At 37.1% G+C, this 26607-nt stretch overlaps 1 protein-coding gene across 2 annotated transcripts in view; it reads right to left on the reverse strand.

Moving 5' to 3' along the window:
• The window catches only part of Spef2 (sperm flagellar 2), a 206568-nt gene extending 180843 nt beyond the window's left edge, over positions 1 to 25725 (reverse strand). For both annotated transcript variants that reach the window (XM_074077627.1, XM_074077626.1), the window contains exons 1-2: positions 25591 to 25725; positions 10142 to 10244 (exon numbers count right to left, since the gene is read on the reverse strand). In XM_074077627.1, coding sequence (XP_073933728.1) covers positions 10142 to 10244; positions 25591 to 25648 — 161 coding nt within the window. In that variant the 5' untranslated portion in view covers positions 25649 to 25725. The remainder of the gene's footprint in view (positions 1 to 10141; positions 10245 to 25590) is intronic.
• Between the last annotated feature and the right edge of the window lie 882 nt (positions 25726 to 26607).

Below are 26607 nucleotides of genomic sequence, written 5' to 3' on the forward strand. Positions count from 1 at the left end.
TAGAAACAAAATGCCTACAGTCCACATGCCTTACTCATTACATGTCCTTAGAAGGATAGACACTTGACAGGTCCCTGTGAGAGCTGCGTTCTGAGTCAAAACTTGGGCTGCAAAGGTTAGGAGCACCATAATTCAGGAAGGAGAATATGAAATCAGGAATTAGCCATTTCCAAATTTTGTCAAAGCTTAGCCCTGTACTCAAGAAAATGGAAGAACACATACCTTTCTCTCACTTGTGCTATGTGACCTCCAGAATGCAGTGTATTCCTGAAAACATTATGGCATTGTTACCTATTATGGCCAAAGTGTTCAAGCTAGAGCAATACTTCTTTCTGGAAGTTTTTGTGAATATTCCAAATTTCCAAACCAGTCAATCAAGTTAAATATGGGTAATATTACTTCTGTGTAAACTGGTAGAAGTCCATACTTGTTAAAACATGTGCCTGATCAACGTAACAGAATAATCAACAGTTGTTTTGAACACAGAAAAAAACCACTGGGATATCTTCGCTCTGGAGACAGCATATATGATGTAAATGATGACCTCTGAGGGAGTAAGGAATGTGTTCTGGGAAGAGTCTTCTCGCTCTCTACTTGTAGTCCTAATCCACCAAGGGATCTCCTTCCCCTTCCCTCCTTGCCACCCAGCCAGAGAACACAACTTCTTGCAAAATAAGTAAAGTTGCCTCCCTAGAAATATTCTTGCTTGTTTACATTTTTCTTTTGAAAAAATATGCTCAATATTCACCCTTAGCAAGGAATTAAAATATTCTAAAGCAGAGAATTATTTCAGAGTCAGATGAATTATTCTTAAACGTAAGTCATTTCTCAGATACATAATTTCAAGTTATCAGCAACAGAGAGTTTATCATTTTCACTTCAGATTAACAAAATTAAAATTATTAGATAAAATGCCCCCAGTGGCCTGAAAAATAGGCTTTGAGAACAAAGAATCGTTCCCCTATCAATTATACTGTGAAGAGTGTCATAACCATGGATTTACTCATCCTCACTTTATTTAAAAGACCATGTATCCTGGAAAAGATAGGCTGTGCTCAGAACCACAGATAGATGATATTTGGCTGTCAGTAAAAGCAAGTCCCTCAGTCCACATTAAAGAAGGCAGCCACTCTCAGTGGGAGACAAAGACAATCACCATGGATGACAAGCAGGAACGCAGGATTACTGACTTGATGAGACTTACACAGGACACATATCATCCAAATGTGGAGCAAGGATATGAAATCCATTGTGGGCTTGGCTTGCTAAGCCCTGTCCCTTACATAAGCCTGCTTCACTCAAAGTCTTCTCTCTTCATAAGACTTGCACCTGTTGTGTTCATCTACCTGGGATCCCTTTCTCTGTCTCACCCCAAGGCTTTCTGTGCCCTGTCACAAGAACCAATTTAGAACAGGCCTCCCTTGGTCTCCAGTGGGATTACTTACAGGAGTCACTGGAGTATCAAAGTCCTTGGATGTTTATAAAATGGCAATGGTATTTTCATTTAACCCATGCTCATCTCCTCTATTTTAAAGTATCTCTAGATTATTTATAATACCTCATAGAATGCAAATACTATGTAATAATTTGTTGTGCTGTGGCAGGGAATAATGACAAGGAAAGAGTCTGTACTTGTTCAGTAAGGATGCAATTTTCTTTCTCTGAATATTTTCAATTCACAGTTGCTTGAGTCCAAGGACACAGAGTATGTGGAGGTGGATGGCCCACTGTGTACCTGAAATACTGCATGAGTGATCAGGTCAGGACTTTCCTTTAACTCTCTGGATAATCAGGTATACTTTTTTATATCACTGATTTATTTATTAAGGAAACAGTATTACTAATCCACTGTGGGCCAAGGACAATGCTTGGAGCATACAAAAAATGCTCTTCAACTTTTAGGATCTTTGCAGTCAAGTTGAGAGTCTACATTCATTTAGTAACTCATCAAACATTTTTGCATTCTGTGTGTGGCAGATACTCTAATAAGAACTTACATGTAAATAAACACTCATAGCTTGATGTGCTAAGAGAAAGAGGTTTCAAAGCATTATTAGAACAAAGAGAAGAAGGGAGCTAGATCATGTTGGGAAATAAAGAGTCTGAATAGGTGAATTTTTAATTGGCTATTAAGAGTAAATTGTGCAAGTGGAAGAAGAACATCGAAATGCAAAGGAACTGGCTCAACAAGACTGTGTGATGCATGTGGTGGCCAAGGGAGCTTAGGTAGGAACTCCTGGTTGGTAGGCAATGTGTATCTGTAGAGCTCACCAGAGATGTAGTCATTCAATAACTGCAAAAACATCTTCTGCAAGCTAAGCATGTGTCAGGCCTATGTTAGGCTCTTGAGATGTTAGGAAAAAATAAATTAAAACCCCCACCTTCAAGGAGTTTGAATGTGAAATGTAAAAGAAACTCAAAGAAACAGACAACAAAGTCATCAGTGTCACAATTGCAAACGTGTGAGGTGAGTTTCTCTTTCAGGAGATAAACAGTCACAACTACAGCTATAGAGGACTGGAACCGGGTTACCTGCACGTCACTACCATCAACCCATGCTGTGAGAGCTCCTGAGAGAGCACAAAAGAGAAAAGAAGGGTAAGGCCATTGCTACCTGCCCCGAACTGCTTACACCTTGGGGGCCAGTCCGCTTCTTTCATTGGCAGCAGAGGTAGAATGGAAGGGATGCAGGGCAGGTGTCAGGTGGGAACAGGGGCAACTGGGGCCAGTTCTGAGGACCTTGCATGCCATGGTCTTGAGGAGCACATATGGGGTATGAGGTGCAGGTACTCAGAATGCCATGCTGTACCCCAGAATTTCAAGAGCCTGGCTAGGATTAGCACAAAGGGGTTTGGTTGGTATGGAAGTATATTTCCAATGTGTGGCTTTTCTTACTTCTATGGCTAGTGTCATCTGAATCTGTGAAGGAATGACTCACCTCTCAAGTGGAAGTATTGCAAATTCTTCTGACCACATGAACTGCAACATAGGTGTAGCTCCCTAGAGTTTACCCCCGAGATAAAAACAGCTAAGGGACACTTGAGTGGGAAGTAATAGGTTAAAATAGCATGGATTTGTGGCATATCATCAAGAATGACAGAGGAAGGAACTCTAAAACTTTGGCCTCCATAATGGCAGCCAGACCACTGACAAAGGGCTGGGTGTATGGTGTACACCTGTAACCCCAGTTATTTGGAAGACAGAAATAAGAGGATCATGACTCAAGGCCAGCCTAGACAAAAAACTTTCTTGAGACCCCATCTCAAAGAACAAGCTGGGCATGGAGGCTCACAACTGTAATTCCAAATACATAGGTGGCAAAGATTGGAGTATATTAGTGGAAGCCGGTCCTGAGCAAACGTGCAAGACCTTATCTGAAAAATAAATAAAGCAAAAAGGACTGGGAGTATAGCAAACTGCCTAACAAGCACAAGGCTCTGAGTTTAAACCCCAGTGTTACCAATTTTTTTAAAAGAACACTGACAAAATTGTAAAATTTAACTTTTTCATAACTCTGAAAAGTAGATAAAGAGTTGAAACAATTCAAAGAACATTTAAGAAACACAGCTTACTTTAAAGTAAAAACAGAGAGCTTATTATCATTTTAACTTTTTCTATCTCTCCTCCTTTCTAGTTCCAGGATGGTGTTGAAAACCAGCAGCCTTTCAAACATGACAGCTATAAAAAGCAGCATTCTCCAGTGACTTCTCCATAGTCACTGGAGAAGAAAGATAGATTTGAAGCATCTCACAAAGTCCTACCTCAGCCTGGCACCAGTGGCTCACACCTGTAATCCTAGCTACTTGGGAGACAGATGGGGAGGATCGTGGTTTGAGGTCAGCCCTCGCCAAAAGGTCACAAGATTCTATCTCAACCCACAGCAGGGCATGGTGGCACGTGCCTGCCATCCCAGCAATGGCTGGAAGCATAAAATAGGAGGATCCTGGTCCCTGCCAGGATGAAAAGTAAGGGCCTATATCCAATAATAACTGGAGTAAAAGGACTGGAGGCATGGCTCAAGTGATAGAGTACCTGCCTGGCAAGCATGAAACCCTGAATTCAAACAACAGTACTGCCAAAACAACAAAGAAATGCTAACTCTAGAGCCTTACTACTATTTGGTCTGCCTGACAGCACTACAGAAAAATCACTATTTGGGACCTTCTCATTATTTGGCCTGACTTTCTTGCTCAGTGGAAAAAGCCCTACTTCAAGGGTATTAGTAAAAACCAATCAGTGGCAATTATTGAAAATCACAGCTTCCTGAGACAGTGATACCAGTGGAACAAGGGCTTAACCAAAAGTTAAGAAGAAAACCTAAGCCCAAGATGTACGTTGAGGTCTTTGAAGCTTGGCTGATTCCTGGAGTATATAAGACCATATGCATGTGTAGGAAAGCATGGGTGCCTAGAGATGATTTGAGGAGGTCTACCCCTTTCATGCCTTTGCCTGCTTGAGGTATTGTAAAAGCAGGACCCAAGACTAAGGCAGGACTTCCTGTAAACTGCCAAAGGACTAAAAACATGCTTCAAACACTCACAGAAGCCTAAGTAAAGGAAAACATATTGGTTCAAAAGGTCTAATGACCACTAAACAAAGAATTCAGTGGCTGTACTTGGCAAGGAATACAGACTTTACAGAATTAGTCCAAGAAAGCCCCTAAACAAACAAAAAGCAGCAGCCGGAGCAACAAACAGCTGCAGCTCTGCTCCTGGGGAGATGTGGTCATCTGAGTTGTTGCATTATGCTATTTAAAACATCCACTTTTCAACAGTTATGAAACACACAGTGAAATAAGAAGGTACAGCTTATGCAGAAGGGAGATGGGGCAGCAGAAACTCCCTGAGGAAGGTTAGGCCAAAGACTTTAATTATCTATTACAAATACGTTCAAAACTCAATGAAACCTTTTTAAAAAATTGCAAAAAATGAGAAAGATGTTTTAGCAAAAAAAATAATAAAACCCAGAATACCAATAATGAAATATAAAGAATAAAAAAATGTACTACTGAAATGGAATGTTCACCAGATGAGTTCAATAGCAGATCTGAACTGGCAGAAGAAAGAATCAGAATACTCAAAGATAGGTGAAGTGAAATTATTAAGAGGAAGAACAATAAGAAAAATAAAGAAGACAATAAGCAGAATTTCAAAACAAATAAATCCACTCTACTATAAGAAAAACATCAGACAAATCTCATTTGAGGGACAATCTACAAAATACTTAACTAGTATTCTTCAAAATTACTAAGATCAGCTAGGCTTGGTGGTACATGCATATAATCCCAGCAATTCAGAAAGTGGAGGCAGAATTGCTTAAGCGCTCAAGCCTACCCCAAGAGAAAGTAGCAGTGAGACCCTGTCTCAAAAGCTGAAGTAAAACACAAGTGTACAGGGGCATAATTCAAGTGGTAGAACACTTGCCTTGCAAGTGCAAAGCCCTAGGTTCAGTCTCCAGTACTAAAGAAAAAAAGAAAAAAAAAGTCAAAATCAATTAAAACAAAGAAAGTCTGAGACATGGTGACAGCCAAGAAGAGCCTGGGGAAGAGTCTTAAATATAAGATGGAATCCTGGAACAAACGCATTGAGTAAAAGCTAAGGACATCACATGGATTTTATTTGATAAGATTGTATCAGACATTCACATTAATCAAAACACAGTACCACACCAATGTGAGATGTTAAAAATAGAGTAAACTGATCATGAACAATGAGGGAACTCTCTGTACTATCCTCACAATTTTTCTGAAAATTTGAAGCTTTTCTAAAATAAAAGGTTTCAAAAAACGAACAAAGCCTCAAAGACTGTGGATCATCATCAAAATAGTGAGTTAAATATAATGGGAGTCCCAAAATGAGAGGAGGGAGCAAAAAGAATATTTTGAGAAATAATGGCCAAAATCTTTGCAAATTGAATGAAAGATGTGAATGAACACATTCAAGAAACTCAATGAACTTCAAGTTGATTGCCCTCAAAGATGCCGATGTCTCAACATGATATGGTCAAGCAGCAAGAAAAAAACCAAAAAAACAAGGAGATTGGACTTTGATCACATGATAAAGCAAGAGCACACAGGGAGGTATGAGGATAGGTAAGACACCTAAAAAATTAGATAGCATTTGTTGCCCTCAACACAGAGAAACTAAAGCAGATACTTTAAAGCAACTGAGGCCAATAGGAGAAGGGGACCAGGAACTAGAGAAAAGGTTAGATCAAAAAGAATTAACCTAGAAGGTAACACACACGCACAGGAAAGTAATGTGAGTCAACTCCCTGTATAGCTATCCTTATCTCAACCAGCAAAAACCCTTGTTCCTTCCTATTATTGCTTATACTCTCTCTATAACAAAATTAGAAATAAGGGCAAAATAGTTTCTGCTGGGTATCAAGGGGGTGGGGGGGAGAGAGAGGAGGTGGGGGGGTAAAGAAGGGGGTGGGGGAAGGGGGGAGAAATGACCCAAACATTGTATGCACATATGAATAAAATAAAAATAAAAATAACAAACAAGTCATTATGTGCAAGGGATTCTCAATAAAACAAGCAGTGACTTTTCGTCAGGAACTAGGGATGTCAGAAGTCTGTAAGATGACATTCAAAGTGATAAAAGAGAGACTTTTGGCCAACAGTTCTGTAATTAGCAAACTATGCATCAAAACTGAAGGATAAATAAAAAGAGAATGTGGTATCAGCATACCTACCATGTGAGGAATATTAAGGGAATTTTTAAGTCCTAAATGAGAGAACACTAAACAGTAACTTGTGCATCAGTAGCGTTAATTACATATATGTAACTATTGCTCTTTAAAAGAGGATTATAACAACTTAAAAGGTGATTATAACAATAATTATAAAACTGAATTGATAAGCTCAAGTTTTAATTTGTATGAAAATAATAGCACAAAGGGAGGGGGAGATAACAGGGCTGCATTGGGCCAAAGACTTCATTTACTGCTGAAAATAAATTAGTATTAATTTCAACTAATTTGATTTAACTTAAAATGTTCATTGTGACCCCAATGGCAACAATTAAGAAAATAACCAAACAATATGGTTAACAAACAATAAGGGAACTAACACTGTATTAGAAACTAACTGGTCAACACAAAATAGGGCAGTAAGGTCATAAGACAAAAAGGTCAGAAGACATAGAAAACAAAAACAAAATGGCAGATTTACTTCCCACTTGTTCCATAATTACATTAAGATACATTGATTAAGTAGTTATAATTACAAAGCAGGTACTGGCAGAATGGATGTATAATGTAACTACATGCTGCTAACAAGAGAATACACCTTTAGTTTCAAAGACACAAACTGACTGAAAGAAAAATAATGAAAAAATATATATCATGCAAATAATCAAATGGGATCTGAAGTGGCTGGGCTAACATCAGAAAAAAACTGATAAAAATTAGTATTAGGTAGTAAGGGTCAATCCTTTGAAATTACATCATTTGCAGGAACATGGACAGAATTGAAGATCATCATATATTGTCATTTATATATACATATATAAAAGACAGCATAATGAAATCACCAAACATTGTTTGAAAAACAGTGGGAAAGGATGGATGCAACAGGATAGGAATGCAATGGAGATGGGAGGAGCCTGTTCAAAGTGCATTGTACACATGCGTGGAATTATCACAATAAACCCTTTGTGTTCTTAATGCATGATAATTCAGAACTATAGTAGACTATTAAAAAGACATAAAATTGTAAGCATATTTATTGAACAGCAATCTACAAATAGGGGAACAAACAGCCAGTTCCTCAGCAATCATTGAAGACTTTGATACTGTACTTTCAAGAATGAGTACAGCAAGTAACTAGGCAGAAGTTCTGCAAGGAAATGTGAGATCTGAGCAACACTGTAAGCAACAGATCCTAAAGATATCTGTAGAACACTCTGCCACATAACAGCAGACTGTATATTCTCAAAGTGCATATGAAACACTTTCAAAGAGTCCATATATTAGACCATATAAAATAATCGGTAAGTTTAAACATGTTTTCTCCAATTACAATGTAATTAAAGTAGAAATCACTAACAGACCAAATATGGAAAAGTCACAAATATGTGAAAATTAAACAAAATGGTCCTGAATTAAAAAAAAAATCTATAAGAAATTATAGGGACATTTAGAAGTTTTTGAGATTAATAAAGATATAAAATAACCTGCCAAAACTTATGAGATGCACTTTAAGCCACACTTAAAGGGAACTGCAAATGTTAAAAAGACGTTGAGGTTGTGAGTAGTGGCACATTCCTGTAAGCCCAGCCTTGGGAGGCTGGGCAGGAGAACTGTGAGATGGAGGCCAGCTGGGTTACATGGAGAGACTCTGTACCTGCCTCCACTCCCCCCAAAAAAGAAGATCTCAAAAAGCTAGCCATCCATTTCAAGAAACTGGAATAATGAGATGAATTAAAAATTATTTTTACAAAGGAGGGGTATCAAGAAAGAGTAAAAGAGAGGGTGAATTTGAACAAAGTGCATTATACACATGTGGAAATATCACAAGGAAATCCCTTTATACAATTAATATATGCTAAAAAAAAAAAAAAAACAGGCACCAGGGGCTCACTCCATAATCCTACCTACTCAGGAGGCAGAGATCAGGAGGATTGCAGTTTGAAGGCAGCTCAGGAAAATAGTTCACAAGACCCTATCTCAAAAAAAAACATCACAAAAAAGAGCTGGTGGAGTAGCTCAAAGTGTGGGCCTTGATTTTAAGCCCCAGTACCACAAAAAATGAAAAAGCCAGAAATGATGATGATTATTGAAGAATAAATGAAACAGTAAATAGAAATAAATAAATAATGAAGGCATAAATTGAATCTTTGAAAAAAAAATCAAAGTTTGCAAACCAAAAGAGAGAAGACTCAAATTACTAAAATCATGAATGGAAAGAAAGAATATCATTAAAGGCCTTCCATAAATTAAAAAAAAGGGATACAGTGTATATATGTAACATCCAAACACAACTGAAACACAAGAAATAGGTAAATTTTCATGCATCGAAATGAATAACTTTCGTGCCTCAAGAATATCATTAAGAAACTAAAACGTTGGCCAAAATATTTGCAAATCATTTATCTCACAAGAGACTTCTCTAAAATATACAAATAACACAACTCGATTTTAAAAAGTGATCTCAGGAGACATTACATCAATTCAATGAAGCTACACAAATGACAAGCAAATGAAAAGATTTTTAACATCATTAGTCACTAGGAAAATGCAAATCAAAATCACACGAAATACCACTTTACCCCCACTAGGTTGATGCAATATAAAAGGTAGACAATAACAAGTGTTGATAAGGAGATGGAGAAGCTGAAAGCTTCATGCACAGCTCATGTGAATTTAAACAGTGTAGACACTTTAAAAAACTCTTTCAGGTATTCCTGAAAATGTAAAGATAGATCATTTAATCCAGAAATTCCACTCCCAGGCATATACCCAAGAGGAATAAAAACATATCCACATAAAAATACAATGCTCGTAACACATTATCCATAAAAACCAAACCATGGAAAATCAAACATCCATCAGCTGGCAGATAGATAAGCAAAATGTGGCATGGAGTACCATCCAGATAATTGAAGTAAATGGGAAGGATGGAAGTGGATGAGTCTTGAAAACATTATCCAAGAGAAGGAGCCAGCACACAGTGTCCCATGTTTTACGATTCCATTGATATGAACTGCAGAGAACAGGCAAACCCACAGAGACAGGACATATATTAGTGAGCACCAGGGGCTCAGTGTTTAGTGGTGATGCTTGTGAACTCCCATATACACTAAAACCCACTGAACTGTATACTTGAATTGGTGAATTATGGCATAACTATATTTCATCATAGCTGCTAAAAACAACAGAAACAACATAGATTTTTTATTAGTAATTAAGTTTTATTTTATAATTTTAAAACTCAAAGAATAATACCAATTGTTCTATTTCTTCTCTAAAAGAAGGAGGAACCAGTTAACAAAAGAGAAAGTAATCTCGCCTCCAACTGCAAGATATTAAAACAACTCCTATCTGTAGATGTGGTCTTTGTTGCATGCCTGGGACAATAAAGGCCCAAATGCTAAAGGAATTGATTTTTTGTTAAGCAAGAAATAATTTCACTAACCTGCTGTCTGAAAATTCTGAAAAATCATCCTGAAGTTCAAACTTGTGCAGAACTTCTCCAATCAGATAGCCACTGGAAAATGCTTTTGCAAATGACTTGGGACCTGAATTTTAAAATATTGAGATAAAAAATTGAATATAATGTTGCAAGATAATGTTTACATAGTCAAAATTGCTTAATTTAACTTGAACTCAAAATGCCATGTATATATTTCTAGAAATAGCTTTTAATAACCAAAGTAAAAGATTTTAGCTTATCAGAAGATATAGAAATCTCCAAAGATAAAAAAAATCAGTAGCTGGTAAAAATTTTTGAAAGAAGAAAACAATTTGAGTCAAATTAAACAAAAGATAATCTGATTTGTAAATAACCTTAAATGGGATGTCATTATTTAATAAATTTATCTTATAAAGAAAAAATTAACATTAGATCTAAAATGAAGATATTTAATAAAACTGCATTCTAATATTTTAATTTCTCATACAGCCTGTGGTGACAACATATTCTGGACAACTTAATTACAATCTAACTTTTTAAATAAATAATTTTTTTATCCTGTACAGCAATGAAAAGATTACTAAAATCACCTGACCCTTTTAAATTAAACCCTATTGAACATAATCAAGATTTTGCTTCGTGTTTTGAAGAGGTCACCATAATACAGTTTTGTTCCATGCAATGATGAAAATATCTCAGAGGAAAATTAGGCATGGAGACAGAAATCTCTGTGTTGGACTCTTGCCTCACTGCCCACTACAAGCTGTGTCATTTTGGGTAAGCTGTTTAACCTTTCAGAGTTTCAGTCTCCTCATCACTACAATAAAGATGACTATGTTTGTATTGTATCTTAGAGAGTTATTTAAATTCTTGGTTAAATTTTTTAACTGATACACATAAACAAAAGCATACATACTAATGGGGTAATGTAATGTTCCAGTACATATACACATCACATTATTTTAAAATCAGATTAAATGTATTTGTATCTTCATACATTTCTTCATGGAAAAAACTTTCAAAATCCTTTTATCCAGCTTCTTGGAATGTACAGTTCATTCTTACCATCTATAGTAACTCTTTAATTTCTTGTTTCTATCTAATTGTAACTTTGTACCCATTGCTCAACCTGTCCACATCTTTTCTTCTTCCTACTCTCCCTAGTTTCTGGCAAATCATTCCACTGTCAGCTTCAATGAGATAATTTTATTTTTTCGGATTTCATGTATGAGTGAGATCAGGTGGTACTTTCCACATTGACTTGTATAATGATCCATAGTTACATCCATCGTCTTAAATGAAAAGATTTCATTTCATTTTTTTTTAGCTGAATGGTATTCCATTGTTAAAAATGTCTGGTTTCATATAATTACTAGGTGCCACACTGTCACACAGTAGGCACGTAACGATAAGTTCAAAAATTTTGTTTAATGGTCCTGGGGTTTGAGTTGGGGGTGTTGTGTTTGCTAGGTAGCTCTACCACTTGAACCACTCTATCAGTCCACAAAAAATTTATGTATAATTTGCTTTAAAAAATGTCCTTGGTTCTGAGTCACTTGTCTTTTTTAGGAGTCAAGGGTACAGTTACATGGTATTTAAGGACAATATATAAAATTGATAGAGAAAATAATATTTTCATCGGTCAAAACCACCAAATCTCAAATGATTTCAAAACTCTGCATAAATCGTTAACATGCTTTGTTCTACAGTACAACAGCTGTCAAAAAACCAGATGTCACTGCAGTATTGTAAACTCAGTTACACCAGATTGTTCCATTTTATTTATTTGACTAATTATGAGGTGTCTAACTGAATATGAAGAATGATCTTCTTCATTTTTTTTTTCCTTTTTTTTTCATTTTTCTTTTATTATTCATATGTGCATACAAGGCTTGGTTTATTTCTCCCCCCTACCCCCACCCCCTCCCTTACCACCCACTCCACTCCCTCCCGCTCCTCCCCTCAATACCCAGCAGAAACTATTTTGCCCTTATCTCTAATTTTGTTGTAGAGAGAGTATAAGCAATAATAGGAAGGAACAAGGGGTTTTGCTGGTTGAGATAAGGATAGCTATACAGGGCATTGACTCACATTGATTTCCTGTGCGTGGGTGTTACCTTCTAGGTTAATTCTTTTTAATCTAACCTTTTCTCTAGTTCCTGGTCCCCTTTTCCTATTGGCCTCAGTTGCTTTAAGGTATCTGCTTTAGTTTCTCTGCATTAAGGGCAACAAATGCTAGCTAGTTTTTTAGGTGTCTTACCTATCCTCACCCCTCCCTTGTGTGCTCTCGCTTTTATCATGTGCTCATAGTCCAATCCCCTTGTTGTGTTTGCCCTTGATCTAATGTCCACATATGAGGGAGAACATACGATTTTTGGTCTTTTGAGCCAGGCTAACCTCACTCAGAATGATGTTCTCCAATTCCATCCATTTACCAGCGAATGATAACATTTCATTCTTCTTCATGGCTGCATAAAATTCCATTGTGTATAGATACCACATTTTCTTAATCCATTCGTCAGTGCTGGGGCATCTTGGCTGTTTCCATAACTTGGCTATTGTGAATAGTGCCGCAATAAACATGGATGTGCAGGTGCCTCTGGAGTAACAGTCTTTTGGGTATATCCCCAAGAGTGGTATTGCTGGATCAAATGGTAGATCGATGTCCAGCTTTTTAAGTAGCCTCCAAATTTTTTTCCAGAGTGGTTGTACTAGTCTACATTCCCACCAACAGTGTAAGAGGGTTCCTTTTTCCCCGCATCCTCGCCAACACCTGTTGTTGGTGGTGTTGCTGATGATGGCTATTCTAACAGGGGTGAGGTGGAATCTTAGTGTGGTTTTAATTTGCATTTCCTTTATTGCTAGAGATGGTGAGCATTTTTTCATGTGTTTTCTGGCCATTTGAATTTCTTCTTTTGAGAAAGTTCTGTTTAGTTCACATGCCCATTTCTTTATTGGTTCATTAGTTTTGGGAGAATTTAGTTTTTTAAGTTCCCTGTATATTTTGGTTATCAGTCCTTTGTCTGATGTATAATTGGCAAATATTTTCTCCCACTCTGTGGGTGTTCTCTTCAGTTTAGAGACCATTTCTTTTGATGAACAGAAGCTTTTTAGTTTTATGAGGTCCCATTTATCTATGCTATCTCTTAGTTGCTGTGCTGCTGGGGTTTCATTGAGAAAGTTCTTACCTATACCTACTAACTCCAGAGTATTTCCTACTCTTTCTTGTATCAACTTAAGAGTTTGGGGTCTGATATTAAGATCCTTGATCCATTTTGAGTTAATCTTGGTATAGGGTGATATACATGGATCTAGTTTCAGTTTTTTGCAGACTGCTAACCAGTTTTCCCAGCAGTTTTTGTTGAAGAGGCTGCTATTTCTCCATCGTATATTTTTAGCTCCTTTGTCAAAGATAAGTTGCTTATAGTTGTGTGGCTTCATATCTGGATCCTCTATTCTGTTCCACTGGTCTTCATGTCTGTTTTTGTGCCAGTACCATGCTGTTTTTATTATTATTGCTTTGTAATATAGTTTGAAGTCAGGTATTGTGATACCTCCTGCATTGTTCTTTTGACTGAGTATTGCCTTGGCTATTCGTGGCCTCTTGTGTTTCCATATAAATTTAACAGTAGATTTTTCAATCTCTTTGATGAATGTCATTGGAATTTTGATGGGAATTGCATTAAACATGTAGATTACTTTTGGGAGTATAGACATTTTTACTATGTTGATTCTACCAATCCATGAGCATGGGAAATCTCTCCACTTTCTATAGTCTTCCTCAATCTCTTTCTTCAGAAGTGTATAGTTTTCCTTGTAGAGGTCTTTCACATCTTTTGTTAGGTTTACACCTAGGTATTTGATTTTGTTTGAGGCTATTGTAAATGGAATTGTTTTCATACATTCTTTTTCAGTTTGCTCATGGTTTGTGTATAGAAATACTAATGATTTTTCTATGTTGATTTTATATCCAGCTACCTTGCTATAGCTGTTGATGATGTCTAGAAGCTTCTGAGTAGAGTTTTTTGGGTCTTTAAGGTATAGGATCATGTCATCTGCAAATAGGGATATTTTGACAGTTTCTTTACCTATTTGTATTCCTTTTATTCCTTCTTCTTGCCTAATTGCTCTGGCTAGGAATTCCAGTACTATGTTGAATAGGAGTGGAGATAGTGGGCATCCTTGTCTGGTTCCTGATTTTAGAGGGAATGGTTTTAATTTTTCTCCGTTAAGTATAATGCTGGCTGTAGGTTTGTCATATATAGCTTTTATAATGTTGAGGAACTTTCCTTCTATTCCTAGTTTTCTTAGAGCTTTTATCATGAAATGATGTTGGATCTTATCAAAGGCTTTTTCTGCATCTATTGAGATGATCAAGTGGTTTTTGTCTTTGCTTCTGTTAATGTGGTTTATTACGTTTATTGATTTTCGTATGTTGAACCACCCCTGCATCCCTGGGATGAAGCCTACCTGGTCGTGGTGAATAATCTTTTTGATGTGTTGCTGAATTCGATTTGCCATTATTTTGTTGAGGATTTTTGCATCAATGTTCATTAAGGAGATTGGCCTATAGTTCTCCTTTTTGGAGGTGTCTTTGCCTGGTTTTGGGATAAGTGTAATACTGGCTTCATAAAATGTGTTTGGCAGTTTTCCTTCCCTTTCTATTTCATGGAACAGTTTAAGGAGGGTTGGTATCAGTTCTTCTTTAAAGGTCTGATAGAATTCAGCAGAGAATCCATCAGGTCCTGGACTTTTCTTTTTGGGGAGACTCTTGATTGCTGCTTCAATTTCATTTTGTGTTATAGGTCTATTCAGGTGATTAATTTCCTCTTGGTTCAGTTTTGGATGATCATATGTATCTAGAAATCTGTCCATTTCTTTTAGATTTTCAAATTTATTTGAATATAGGTTCTCAAAGTAGTCTCTGATGATTTCCTGGACTTCCATGGTGTTTGTTGTTATCTCCCCTTTTGCATTCCTGATTCTACTAATTTGGGTTTTTTCTCTCCTCATTTTAGTCAGGTTTGCCAGGGGTCTATCGATCTTGTTTATTTTTTCAAAGAACCAACTTTTTGTTTCATTAATTCTTTGTATGGTTTTTTTGGTTTCTATTTCGTTGATTTCAGCTCTTATTTTTATTATTTCTCTCCTTCTATTTGTTTTGGGATTTGCTTGTTCTTGTTTTTCTAGGAGTTTGAGATGTATCATTAGGTCATTGATTTGGGATCTTTCAATCTTTTTAATATATGCACTCATGGCTATAAACTTTCCTCTCAAGACTGCCTTAGCTGTGTCCCATAGGTTCTGGTAGGTTGTGTTTTCATTTTCATTGACTTCTAGGAACTTTTTAATTTCCTCTTTTATTGCATCGATGATCCATTCTTCATTAAGTAATGAGTTATTTAGTTTCCAGCTGTTTGCATGTTTTTTGTCTTTACTTTTGTTGTTGAGTTCTACTTTTACTGCATTGTGGTCAGATAGTATGCACGGTATTATTTCTATCTTCTTATATTTGCTGAGGCTTGCTTTGTGCCCTAGGATATGATCTATTTTGGAGAAGGTTCCATGGGCTGCTGAGAAGAATGTATATTGTGTAGAGGTTGGATGAAATGTTCTGTAGACATCTACTAGGTCCACTTGATCTATTGCATATTTTAGATCTTGGATTTCTTTATTGAGTTTTTGTTTGGATGACCTATCTATTGATGATAATGGAGTGTTAAAGTCTCCCACAACCACTGTGTTGGCGTTTATATATGCTTTTAGGTCTTTCAGGGTATGTTTGATGAAATTGGGTGCATTGACATTGGGTGCGTACAGATTGATGATTATTATTTCCTTTTGGTCTATTTCCCCTTTTATTAGTATGGAATGTCCTTCTTTATCTCGTTTGATCAATGTAGGTTTGAAGTCTACTTTGTCAGAGATAAGTATTGCTACTCCTGCTTGTTTTCGGGGGCCATTGGCTTGGTAAATCTTCTTCCAGCCTTTCATCCTAAGCATATGCTTATTTCTGTCGGTGAGATGAGTCTCCTGTAAGCAACAAATTGTTGGATCTTCTTTTTTAATCCATTTTGTCAAACGGTGTCTTTTGATGGGTGAATTAAGTCCATTAACATTAAGTGTTAGTACTGATAGGTATGTGATGATTCCTGCCATTTAGTTATCTTAGTTGTTTGAAGGTTTGATTGTGTGTAGATTTGTAGAGTTGATGCTGATTTAGAGTTGCAGGGTTGCAAGGTGATTGCCTCACCAAGGTCACTGCACAGAGACCTTACTCAGATGACTGCAAGTTTTCATAAGTAAAGGCTCTGTGAATATCTCATACCAGTCCACAATTTTATCTGACTTTCTTATATACTGCTTTGTTTTGTTTTTGGCAGCACTGGATTTGAACTCAGGACCTCTATCCAAGACTTTCTCATAGTATTTAGTATTCTGAAAAATATCCCAATTCTCAGGTTGAATTGATAAAATAATAATGGTAGTTTGCCAGGATGCAAGCTATTCCCTATCAGTGTATTTAGGGTGAGCTTCAGTACTGACTAGCACCTGAATCCACTGACCATGGTTATGTAATCTTTGATTCACTTTACAAAAGAGTAGGAAAACATCAAGATACAAAATTCTTTTGTCTGTGTTGGCAACAAGTAAAGATATAAAACTGTCAACTCCAGGAAGATGAAAGCTTCTAGCCGCCTAAACTTGTGTGTTCATCTGTGGTTCATGGTGGGAGACACACTGCATTTATTCTTAGAGCGTGGCCCCTATTAGTGGGCTTTAGCCAGCTTGTCCTTAAGCAGACCCATTGTTATCACTATATTAAAACTATTCAGTACAGAATGATCTCATTCTAAAACATGGTACCTTTTCTTCAAGTTGATGGTGTGATGCCCTTCTTTATCAGTCATGTCTGATCTTGTCAAGCTGTGTATTAATTTGAAACACAGATGATTCTCATGAGAGATTATTCTTAGAGAACTTGTACCTCCAGAAGGAGGATTTGTAATTCAGAGTTTACATTAGTTCTATAATTCACCTAGCTGTGATATACTTCCTGGAACCCCCTTGCAGCACCGTAAGCTGGCACTTTATTACCCAGGTACTCAATTATCCTTGCTGTAATATGGCGTCACCTGTCATAGTGCCCCATGGCGCTACTGAAGTGAGGACTGACTTGATCTTGTACCAAATGCCACCTGTCACTGTGCACCCTGCAAACTCAATAACAAAGACCCTCAATAACCACAGTACAAACATATTTATTTGACAGCATTTCAGTACTTAGAAAGTAAATATTGACACTGTCCTTAAACTCAGATGCAGGCCCACTCTTAGGGCCAGATAGGATAAAGCACCCCCACTAGTGTGGGTGAACACAGAATCAGTTGATTTCTGCAGCAAAATATTTAAATATTCACATTCAGTGGAATAAATAAAGACATTAAACAGCTTTGTGACATCCCAGTTAGGTTTTGCTTACAAATGAATGAGAGCAAATTTTGAGTTTTTAGAGGCTTCTGACTTTAGCAATACAGCTAAGGGACGTTAGACCTACACCATTCTGTGCTCAGTGGTCTCTGCTCCTCTTTTATTACAGGAGCAAAGACCCAACTTGCAGTGAAGTGCATTTTTAAAAATCAAACAATAATTTACTTGTATTTGAGAGAGAAAGAGAGTAAAACAACGGCTGCTGGCTCGGGGCTAACTCTCTAAGGCACTGGTGTTCCAGGGATCTGGTCCGGCACTCACAACAAGGCCTTGCCCTTCTCCTGCTGATCAGAATCAATTTCCTAGCATAGCAACATCAGACAAGACCACCCTGTGACCCTGGTGGATCAAGACAAAAACCAAATCACTCTGAAATCATGTCTGAACTCAGACAAAAACAAACATATTGGCTGGCCAAAATATAACCAACCATACCCCCATTTTGGCTGATAAGTGATGGTTATATCTTCATTAATCACAGTTCTGCCTTGCTTCAATCTTTCCCTGTCTAGATAAGATTTATTTTAAAACAAAATCATAGACTTGCTTGAAAGTCTCCAATTCAGAATAAAACACTGTTTCCTGGAACCTTCTGCATCCACCAAACACAAGCCCAAGTCATTACTAACACCCTCTTACAGAGACGCCTCACTGGCCCCAGGGTGGTAAGTGTTCTCTGGTTGAAACGGCTGAGTAAACTCAACTTTGCTCAGCTCTAGCTGTGTCCTGTGGTGCTAAGCTGGAGTTCTTTGACAATTTTTCCTTAAGTTTAAGCACAGGATAGTCAACCTTAACAGTTTTATTTCTTTGAAGATTTTATCTTAGTTCCAAGATTTATTATCTGAACTAAATCATAATTTCTATGTCATAACTCCCTCTGATGGTGAAAATAGTGGATTATCTTCCTTTCTCTGAACTTTGTAACTTAAACCTTTGGCTTTGAGGTATATACTAGCCTTCTAATATTATACTTGCTGTACTAATTTCTAATGAATTAAATCCAAGCTGTAATCAAGAAAAAATGCTTCTAAGCTATCTGGGAAATAAGAAAATTTGTTGCTTTCTATCAGAAGCAACATATTTTCTAATGACCCTAAAAGTTGAAGTTTGAGAAAGTGTTTGGCTTAATGACATTTGATTAAAGGAAGAACAAACTAACAGGCAACAAAGGCTAGTGTCCTATCTGCCTAACCAGAAACAAAGCTCTGAACAAATCTGATGTAATTCTTCATCTGCCCAGCAAGAATAAAATGATGTCTACCTCAGCTCATTTTGTGTTGCTGGAATAGAATACTACAGCCCAAGTAACTTATTTTCTCACAGTTCTGAGGTGAGAAAGTCCAGTATCACGGTGTCAGTATCTGTCAAGAGCTTTCCCACTGCATTATAACATGGCGGAGGGCAGAAGAGAAACCGTGTGCTGGAACAGAGAGGGAATAGGAGCCCATTCTATTCCTATGATAAAAGCCTTAATCCACTCATCAGAGCAGAGCCCTCATGACCAAAACCCCTCTTAAAGGCACCACTATTAATACTGTCAGGATTAGTTAAATTTCAGCATGAGTTTTAGAGAGGACAAACCACAGCAAAGTTTAAGATTCTTTTTCAGATATAAAAGTATACTATTTTATAATAAGGTAAGATCACACAATACATTGTAAAATATATAAATATTCAACAGGACTTTTGATATCTCTTCTTTAAATAAGATCTGAGACTTTTAAAAAGGTCTAGACATAAGAACAAATCAACAAGGATTAGTTAATGCACAAGGGTTTCCAATAAAACACGCTCATAAAATAAAGAATAGAACATATTACCCTTCAAAACAAAGACTAATAATATTTAATATAAAAGGGTTGGATTAGTCATCTACTCATTTTTAAAAACCAATAAACAAAGAGTATAAAATATTTTTAAAACTCACAAAAATTTACCTACTTAAAATTTTACATATCATGTAAAATACTCTTGGTATGTGTTGACTAACTTTATTAAGTGTAAAGATATCTTCCAGCAATAGAAGATAGTGATTTCAAAAGCTTTTCGTAATAGTACCAACACTTAAAAATACAGTATAACTTCCTTAAGTTCTGTGGGGTGCAGAGTTAAGACTATAATCATTGTCACTGCTCTGTCAATAAAATACATCCAGCTCAGAAAAGCAAAACAATTCAAACACTATCTTGATTTGAGAGACTTTTGATTATGTCTAATTCCTGAACATCAGTAAACAATTTGGTCTACAAATTTGGTCTTCTTGTTTACACCATGGGCATGTATCATGTTCATTTTCCAGTATCAGTTATTTTACTGGTCTTTTCCTCATGAGAAAATTGGCACCCTGGCTTATAAACTCCCCAAGTACAATTGTAGTATTACACAAAGAATTTGTTTGAAGTAATAAAACTTAAGTTTCTGAAATCACAAAGCTGAGGATCAAAGAACCCAGTGTGACCTCTCAAGATGAACAGAGTCAATCTAAAACAGCACTTTACCTCGTTACCTCACTTAGGTGTCCTCATGTGATACATGACTTGTAGTACACATGGGATTTGAAGGCATCTATTCATTTATGACATTCTAATGCTAGTTTCTTCTATGATAAATTCATAAATTTTGTAATCAGAGGCAATGTTTACTCTTAATAATAATTGAGAGTCCTTAAAGAACTGTAAAACAATTTTTCAGTAACATTACTCTATGTTGCTTTTCATTATAAAACTATTTCTTGAATTCCAGATGTCATTGTTCATCAAGACTCTCTTTTTATTATGAGATATCTCATTAGTTTATACCTCTAAGCATTATTTTCTAGGAGAAATGATTGGATTAAATTTAATTCACTGAAGATTATTAGCTTTGGTTATATAGTTTAGAATCTTTCTGTTGGGACTGATTGAGTCTCCAAGGACCTCAACTGCCAAATTCTTTTTTTTTTTAATTTTTTTTTTTTGGTGGTGCTGGGACTTGAACTCAGGGCCTCACACTTGCTGGTCAGATACTCTACCACTTGAACCACTCTACCAGCTCTTTGCCAAATTCTTAAGTAGTATAATAGTCTACTATTGAGATTATTGGAATGTATTCTCTATACTGTTGATATCCAGGGTAGTCCAGGCAAAAAATCAATATAATATGATGTATCTAAATATCATCTACTGGTCAGAATAATCAAAAACTCAATTGGATTTTGCTGCCTTGCTGATGATGGACCTATTATTTAGTCTTTAAAAAGGCACTTATTTGGAATTCTCTGGTTTTTTTTTGCCCTATGAACAATGAATAGACTGAATTACATTTAATTAAATACTAATAAATTTAACTTTGTCACCAAACTGTTTAGGAATTAGGTTATGCCCTGTAAGGTTATAACATGCTTATGTGGTCAAATTTCTGTACTTCTGTTGCCTTTGAATTGGATAATTACCCATAAAAGGGAGCTCAAATTATTTTAAATATGTATATATGTGTGTATATTCTTACTTTGGATACTATGATATCAAGACTTGGATATACTTAACATATATATGTGTGTATGTGTATGTGTATGTGTATGTTTATATATATTCTAATCTAAATATAGTGCCTAAAAGCACAAACCTGATGGAGGTTTAAATCCTAGCACTGCAACCTACTATTTGTGCAACCAGAACAAATTACCAAGCAATCTCACCATCACTTATTCATCTCTATACATTTGGGGAAATGCCTCTTAGTGTTGTTTTTAACATCAAATAAAAAAACCTATGCAACAGGCTAAGCACAGAGCTTGGTGAAAGCATACAAGTGCTCATCAATGGATAACTTTTAACATAATTATTCTTTCAATCATTAATTTCATTGGAGAAGTAACTCTTCCGCGAGCCCACACAATACTCTAAGATGTTTACTATATTTCTATTAAAGTATTAAACTTCTTTTTCTCCTATTTTATAATGAAGTCTGACTTCCCCTTTTGAATTCTTCTTTTTATGGTGGTACTGGGGTTTGAATTTTTCATTTTTAATGCTATATTGAATTTTTATTTCAAGCTCTGAAAGCAATGTAAGCAATAAACCAAATAAGAGAAATTTATAAAGGAAAGAAAAAACCCTCCTTCCCCAGAGGAACCAGTAGCAACACACTGGTTTATACCTTGCTATAATTTTTTCTATACCTGTATAAACCAAAGTATGAAGATTCTTATACTTGTCAACAATCTAGTACATGTCTTTCCTTTTTTTGTGGCAGTACTGGGGTTTGAACTCAGGCCCTTGAGTTTGTTAGGCAAGCTCTGTACCACTCAGTCTTCCCCCAGCACTTTTTGCTTTTAGTTTATTTTCTGCATAGAATCTTACTGTTGCACTGGGGCTGGGCTGGGAACACCGTCCTCCCATCTCCACCTCCTGCATAGCTGGGATTACAGGTGTGAACCACCATGCCTGACCCTTATACATGTTTTTCTATACTTGACTCTATAGCCATATAAATAAACATCTGTATTCATATTTGCATTTTCTAGTTGAAACAAAAATGCAGTAACAGTTGTCATAATGAGCTATAACTTACTTTTTGCTTGACAAAATGCATGAAAATCCTTTAGGTTAAAAATTATTGCAAATAACTCACTCTGTCTATAATTGCTTAGTTATCCATAGATAAAATCTATGGATTTTACCTAACTATCACTCTATTGAAAGATTTTCAGATTGTTTCCAGTTTTTCTTTTATCCCTATAATCGATATAGCAATAAATATCCTTGTTCAATTAAATTAAATCCTTAAATACTGATGTTTTGATTTCATGGGATAAGTGCTGAAAAGAGGGATTTAGTGTGCACTATGTACTATTCAAAATCCCAGCAGCCCAGTAACTAAGAGAAAGGATGAATAAATGGGATTTCATAAAATTAAAAAGCTTCTGCACAACAAAAGAAATGGTCTCTAAACTGAAGAGACCACCCACAGAGTAGGAGAAAATATTTGCCAGCTATACATCAGACAAGGGACTGATAACCAGAATATACAGGGAACTTAAGAAACTAAACTCTCCTAAAATCAATGAACCAATTAAGAAATGGGCAACTGAACTAAACAGAACTTTTTCAAAAGAAGAAATTCAAATGGCCAAAAAACACATGAAAAAATGCTCACCATCTCTGGCCATAAAGGAAATGCAAATCAAAACTACACTAAGCTTCCATCTCACACCTGTTAGAATAGCCATCATCCAAAAACACCACCACCAACAAGTGTTGGTGAAGATGTGGGGAAAAAGGAACCTTAATCCACTGCTGGTGGGAATGCAAGCTAGTGCAACCACTCTGGAAAAAATTTGGAGACTTCTTAAAAATCTAAACATAGATCTACCATATGATCCAGCAATCCCACAGGAATGCACCACAGGTTACTCCAGTGGCACCTGCACACCCATGTTTATTGCAGCACTTTTCACAATAGCCAAGTTATGGAAACAACCAAGATGCCCCACTACTGAAGAATGGATCAAGAAAATGTGGTACTTGTACACAATGGAATTTTACTCAGCCATGAAGAAAAATGAAATGTTATCCTTTGAAGGTAAATGGATGGAACTGGAGAACATCATTCTGAGCAAGGTCAGCCAGGCTCAGAAGACCAAAAATTATATGTTTTCCCTCATAAGCAGACTTTAGATCTAGGGCAAATGCAGCAATGCTGTTGGACTTGGATCACAAGAAAAGGGGAGAGCACATATGGGAGATATAGGAATAGGTAGAAAACCCAAAACTTGAAAGCATTTGATGTCCCCACTCCAGAGGAACTAATACAGAAACCTTAAAACGACAGGTTATCATGAGCAGGGGATCAGGAACCAATGTAAAGATCAGCTACAGTTGAATCAACATGGGTTGTAACACATGGGTACACAAAAGCAATAGTAGGAATCTTTCTGTATAGCTATCCTTAACTCAACTAGCAAAACGCTTTGTCTTATTATGCTTATGTCTTTTCTTCAACAAACTCAATCAGAAGGGCAGAACGGGACCTGCCTGAAACTGAGGAGGGGGGGGAGGAGGGCAGGGTGGGGGAGGGTGCAGGGTGGAGAAATGGCCCAAACAATGTATGCACATGTGAATAAATGAATAAAAAAGTGCTTCACATACGTTACCACATTATTACTGCTATTTTAAAGTACAATGACATTTAGGTAAATGATTTGTCTAAGGTCACTAGCTGTTAAGCATTGGATATGAGATTTTAACCCAGGCAATCTGGCCTCCAAATCCTTGTTCTCATACAACCTTTACCCAGAAGATGCCAAATTTCTTTCTCCAGCGCTTCCACACACCATTCTTCCATGATGATTTCTACAAACTCTTCAAAGTCTTCCATTGCACCCCAAGAACTTATCTAAGGTGGGACATCTGTAGCAGAACCTGGGGAGTACACAGATCCGATCTTGTTGTTTTCAAGCACAGTTGAGTGTGCTCCTTATACTCTGAAAGCCTTTTACATGTGGAATTGGGTTACTTCAAAGATTGCGTCCTTGGACAACTTCTAGCAGTTGGGATCCAGAAACAAATGTGTATTGCTGGCAAATGAAAAGGAATTAGGATGGAGTGTCTCTGCTAACAGCTTCCAGATTTATACTAGAGAAAGCAGATGCTGGGAATTTTCCATTCATAGCTTATGGTGCTATAATTCTTACTTTAAAAGTCTCCAGGCTTTTATTCTTCACAGAATGAAGTAATTCTTCCTCTCCCTCTCAAAACCAAAATTCCCCAAACTGGTTACAATTACAACGGTGTCCACTGTTTTTATGTTTCTTATTAACTTTATTTGCATTTCCTTCCAAAGTTTCAATCTGAGAGTTCTAGGGACTTCAGCGAAGGGTGTGGTTTTTACTAGTCAAAATAAAAAATAAGCCAAATTAAACTAAGCAATACATAAGTGCTGTTCTTTTGACAAAGTATAACCTTAGGGCATGATATTGTATTGGGTGCCCTATGATGAGAGAAGAAAAAACTAATGATACATCCTAAATATTGCCCTGAAGTCAGCATCGTATTTTAGGAGAGAAACTGTCCGAGAGACAATAGAGTAGAACACTAAGGAAGAATTTATTGCTGCTTATAGGGTGTGGATGGTAGTTTGGCAAAGACTGAAGTTTATGGTTCAAGAAACCCAACTGGTATTAAAACTCCTCATGCTGATAATAAACAGTTTGCGCCTGCAGAAGCACGGCTCATCTAGCGACTTCTCTGGATGACCTAAGGCTCAGTTGGCATCAAGTTGGCAATTGTGCAATGGTTCCTCCGGGAAGACAGACTGAAATGATTTGCACTGAAAATCTCTTGCCTTGAGGAAAAATTACAGCAACTGAGAATGAACTCCCACTGAAAAAACAACCAAGTGGAAGTGCAGTGTAGTGTAGAACTGCGCTGGAAGTAGTTAGCTGTCACCAAATCTGCAAATGTATAAAACTACCTCTGTGATTGGGGATTTTAGGAGCTTTGGGTGGTAACTTCATGGCTTGGATAAAATCAGGTTGGTAAATAACGTCAGCTTTAGGCAAGGGTAAATCGTGCCAGAAGTGGCAAAAGTTTGTGCATTTGGAGCTTAAAATTTCTAAAATTGTTAACATATTCCACATGAATTCACGAGCAGTTAAACACGCGGAGTGTGATGGATCCATCCAAGTCACACACAGAGAAAATTGTAACTGGTTCACAAGCTTACTATTTCATTGGCCTGGCAGCACACTGCAGAGGCCAGCAAAGTTCCCTGTCCACAGGAGCACAGGAGTCCTCCCGAAACCCTCGGACGGCTTAGGGACACACAGTAGGACCAAACGTCTGGGGACTGGACCCTGGCGATGGCGCTGGACTGAGCGGTCGCCATGCGCACGGCGCAGCTTCCGCCTCGTCCCACCTTCCATCTACCTGGGCGCCGCGCCCCGCTGCCCTCGCCCACGCGCCCGGGCCGTGGTTACTCACTCACGGTCCGGGACACCTTCAAATCCTGGTTGAGCCACTGGCAGAGGATCTCAGTCATGGCTCACCCGCGCCTCCGACCGCTAGCAGGTGCTACCAACTGCCAGAATCCAAACCGGCAGTTCCGCGTCCTCCTGTTGCCAGGGCAACCCGTTGCTAAGGAAGCGTATCCAAGCCGGAGCTAGTATTAGAGAAGGACACCAGAGGTCAGTCGCAGAGGACAGAAATCGTCGCCTGCCCCCTGCTGGCGGGTAAGACCTGTGCCTGTGCACGCGCAGAAGGCTCCCAAGTGTCTGATGGCAATTGTTATAAATAAATAAAAGGTTTCCTTTTAAAAGCATCACCTGTCATTTCAATCATAAACCTTCATTTCTTTTCTGTAAATTAATGAAGGGCAGACTATAAAGAGTTATTCTGAGACCACAAGCTGTTTTGAAAACTGATGATGTGTATTGAAATGCAATTTGTTTAAAAATACACCTGGTTCCTTAAAATATTAATTGTAATGTTTTTCATAATTGGAATTTTGCATTATCAATAAATCTTAACCAAGCTTTGAAACTGGATGTGCCTGAGTCTTGATGTCTGATTTGATCTGAGTAGCACTTTAACGTTGGAAAATCTACTTAACCTCTTGAACCTTAGTTTCCTTACCTGCAGAATGAGGGCACCAATATTTCTTGTACAGAGTTGAAAAAATTAAATGAAAAAATACATATGTTAATGTCTGGCTTAAGGGAGAAGCTCAGTGCATATTTCTTTTTTTTTAACTCCTAAGTTTATGTGACTTTTATATTTAATTACCAGTATCTGAATTTTGTGTAGCTCAGTTTCTTTTAACATTTCAGAAGTTTTAGAGGCAATTATTTCACATATCTCCTTTTTTATTCATTTATTCATATGTGCATACATTGTTTGGGTCATTTCTCCCTACTACCCCTCACCCCCTCACTCTCCCCCGCAACCCTCCTCTCTTCCAGGCAGAATCTCTTCTGCCCTTATCTCTAATTTGTTGAAGAG

This window comes from Castor canadensis, chromosome 6 (assembly GCF_047511655.1).
Source record: "Castor canadensis chromosome 6, mCasCan1.hap1v2, whole genome shotgun sequence".
NCBI lineage: Eukaryota > Metazoa > Chordata > Mammalia > Rodentia > Castoridae > Castor > Castor canadensis.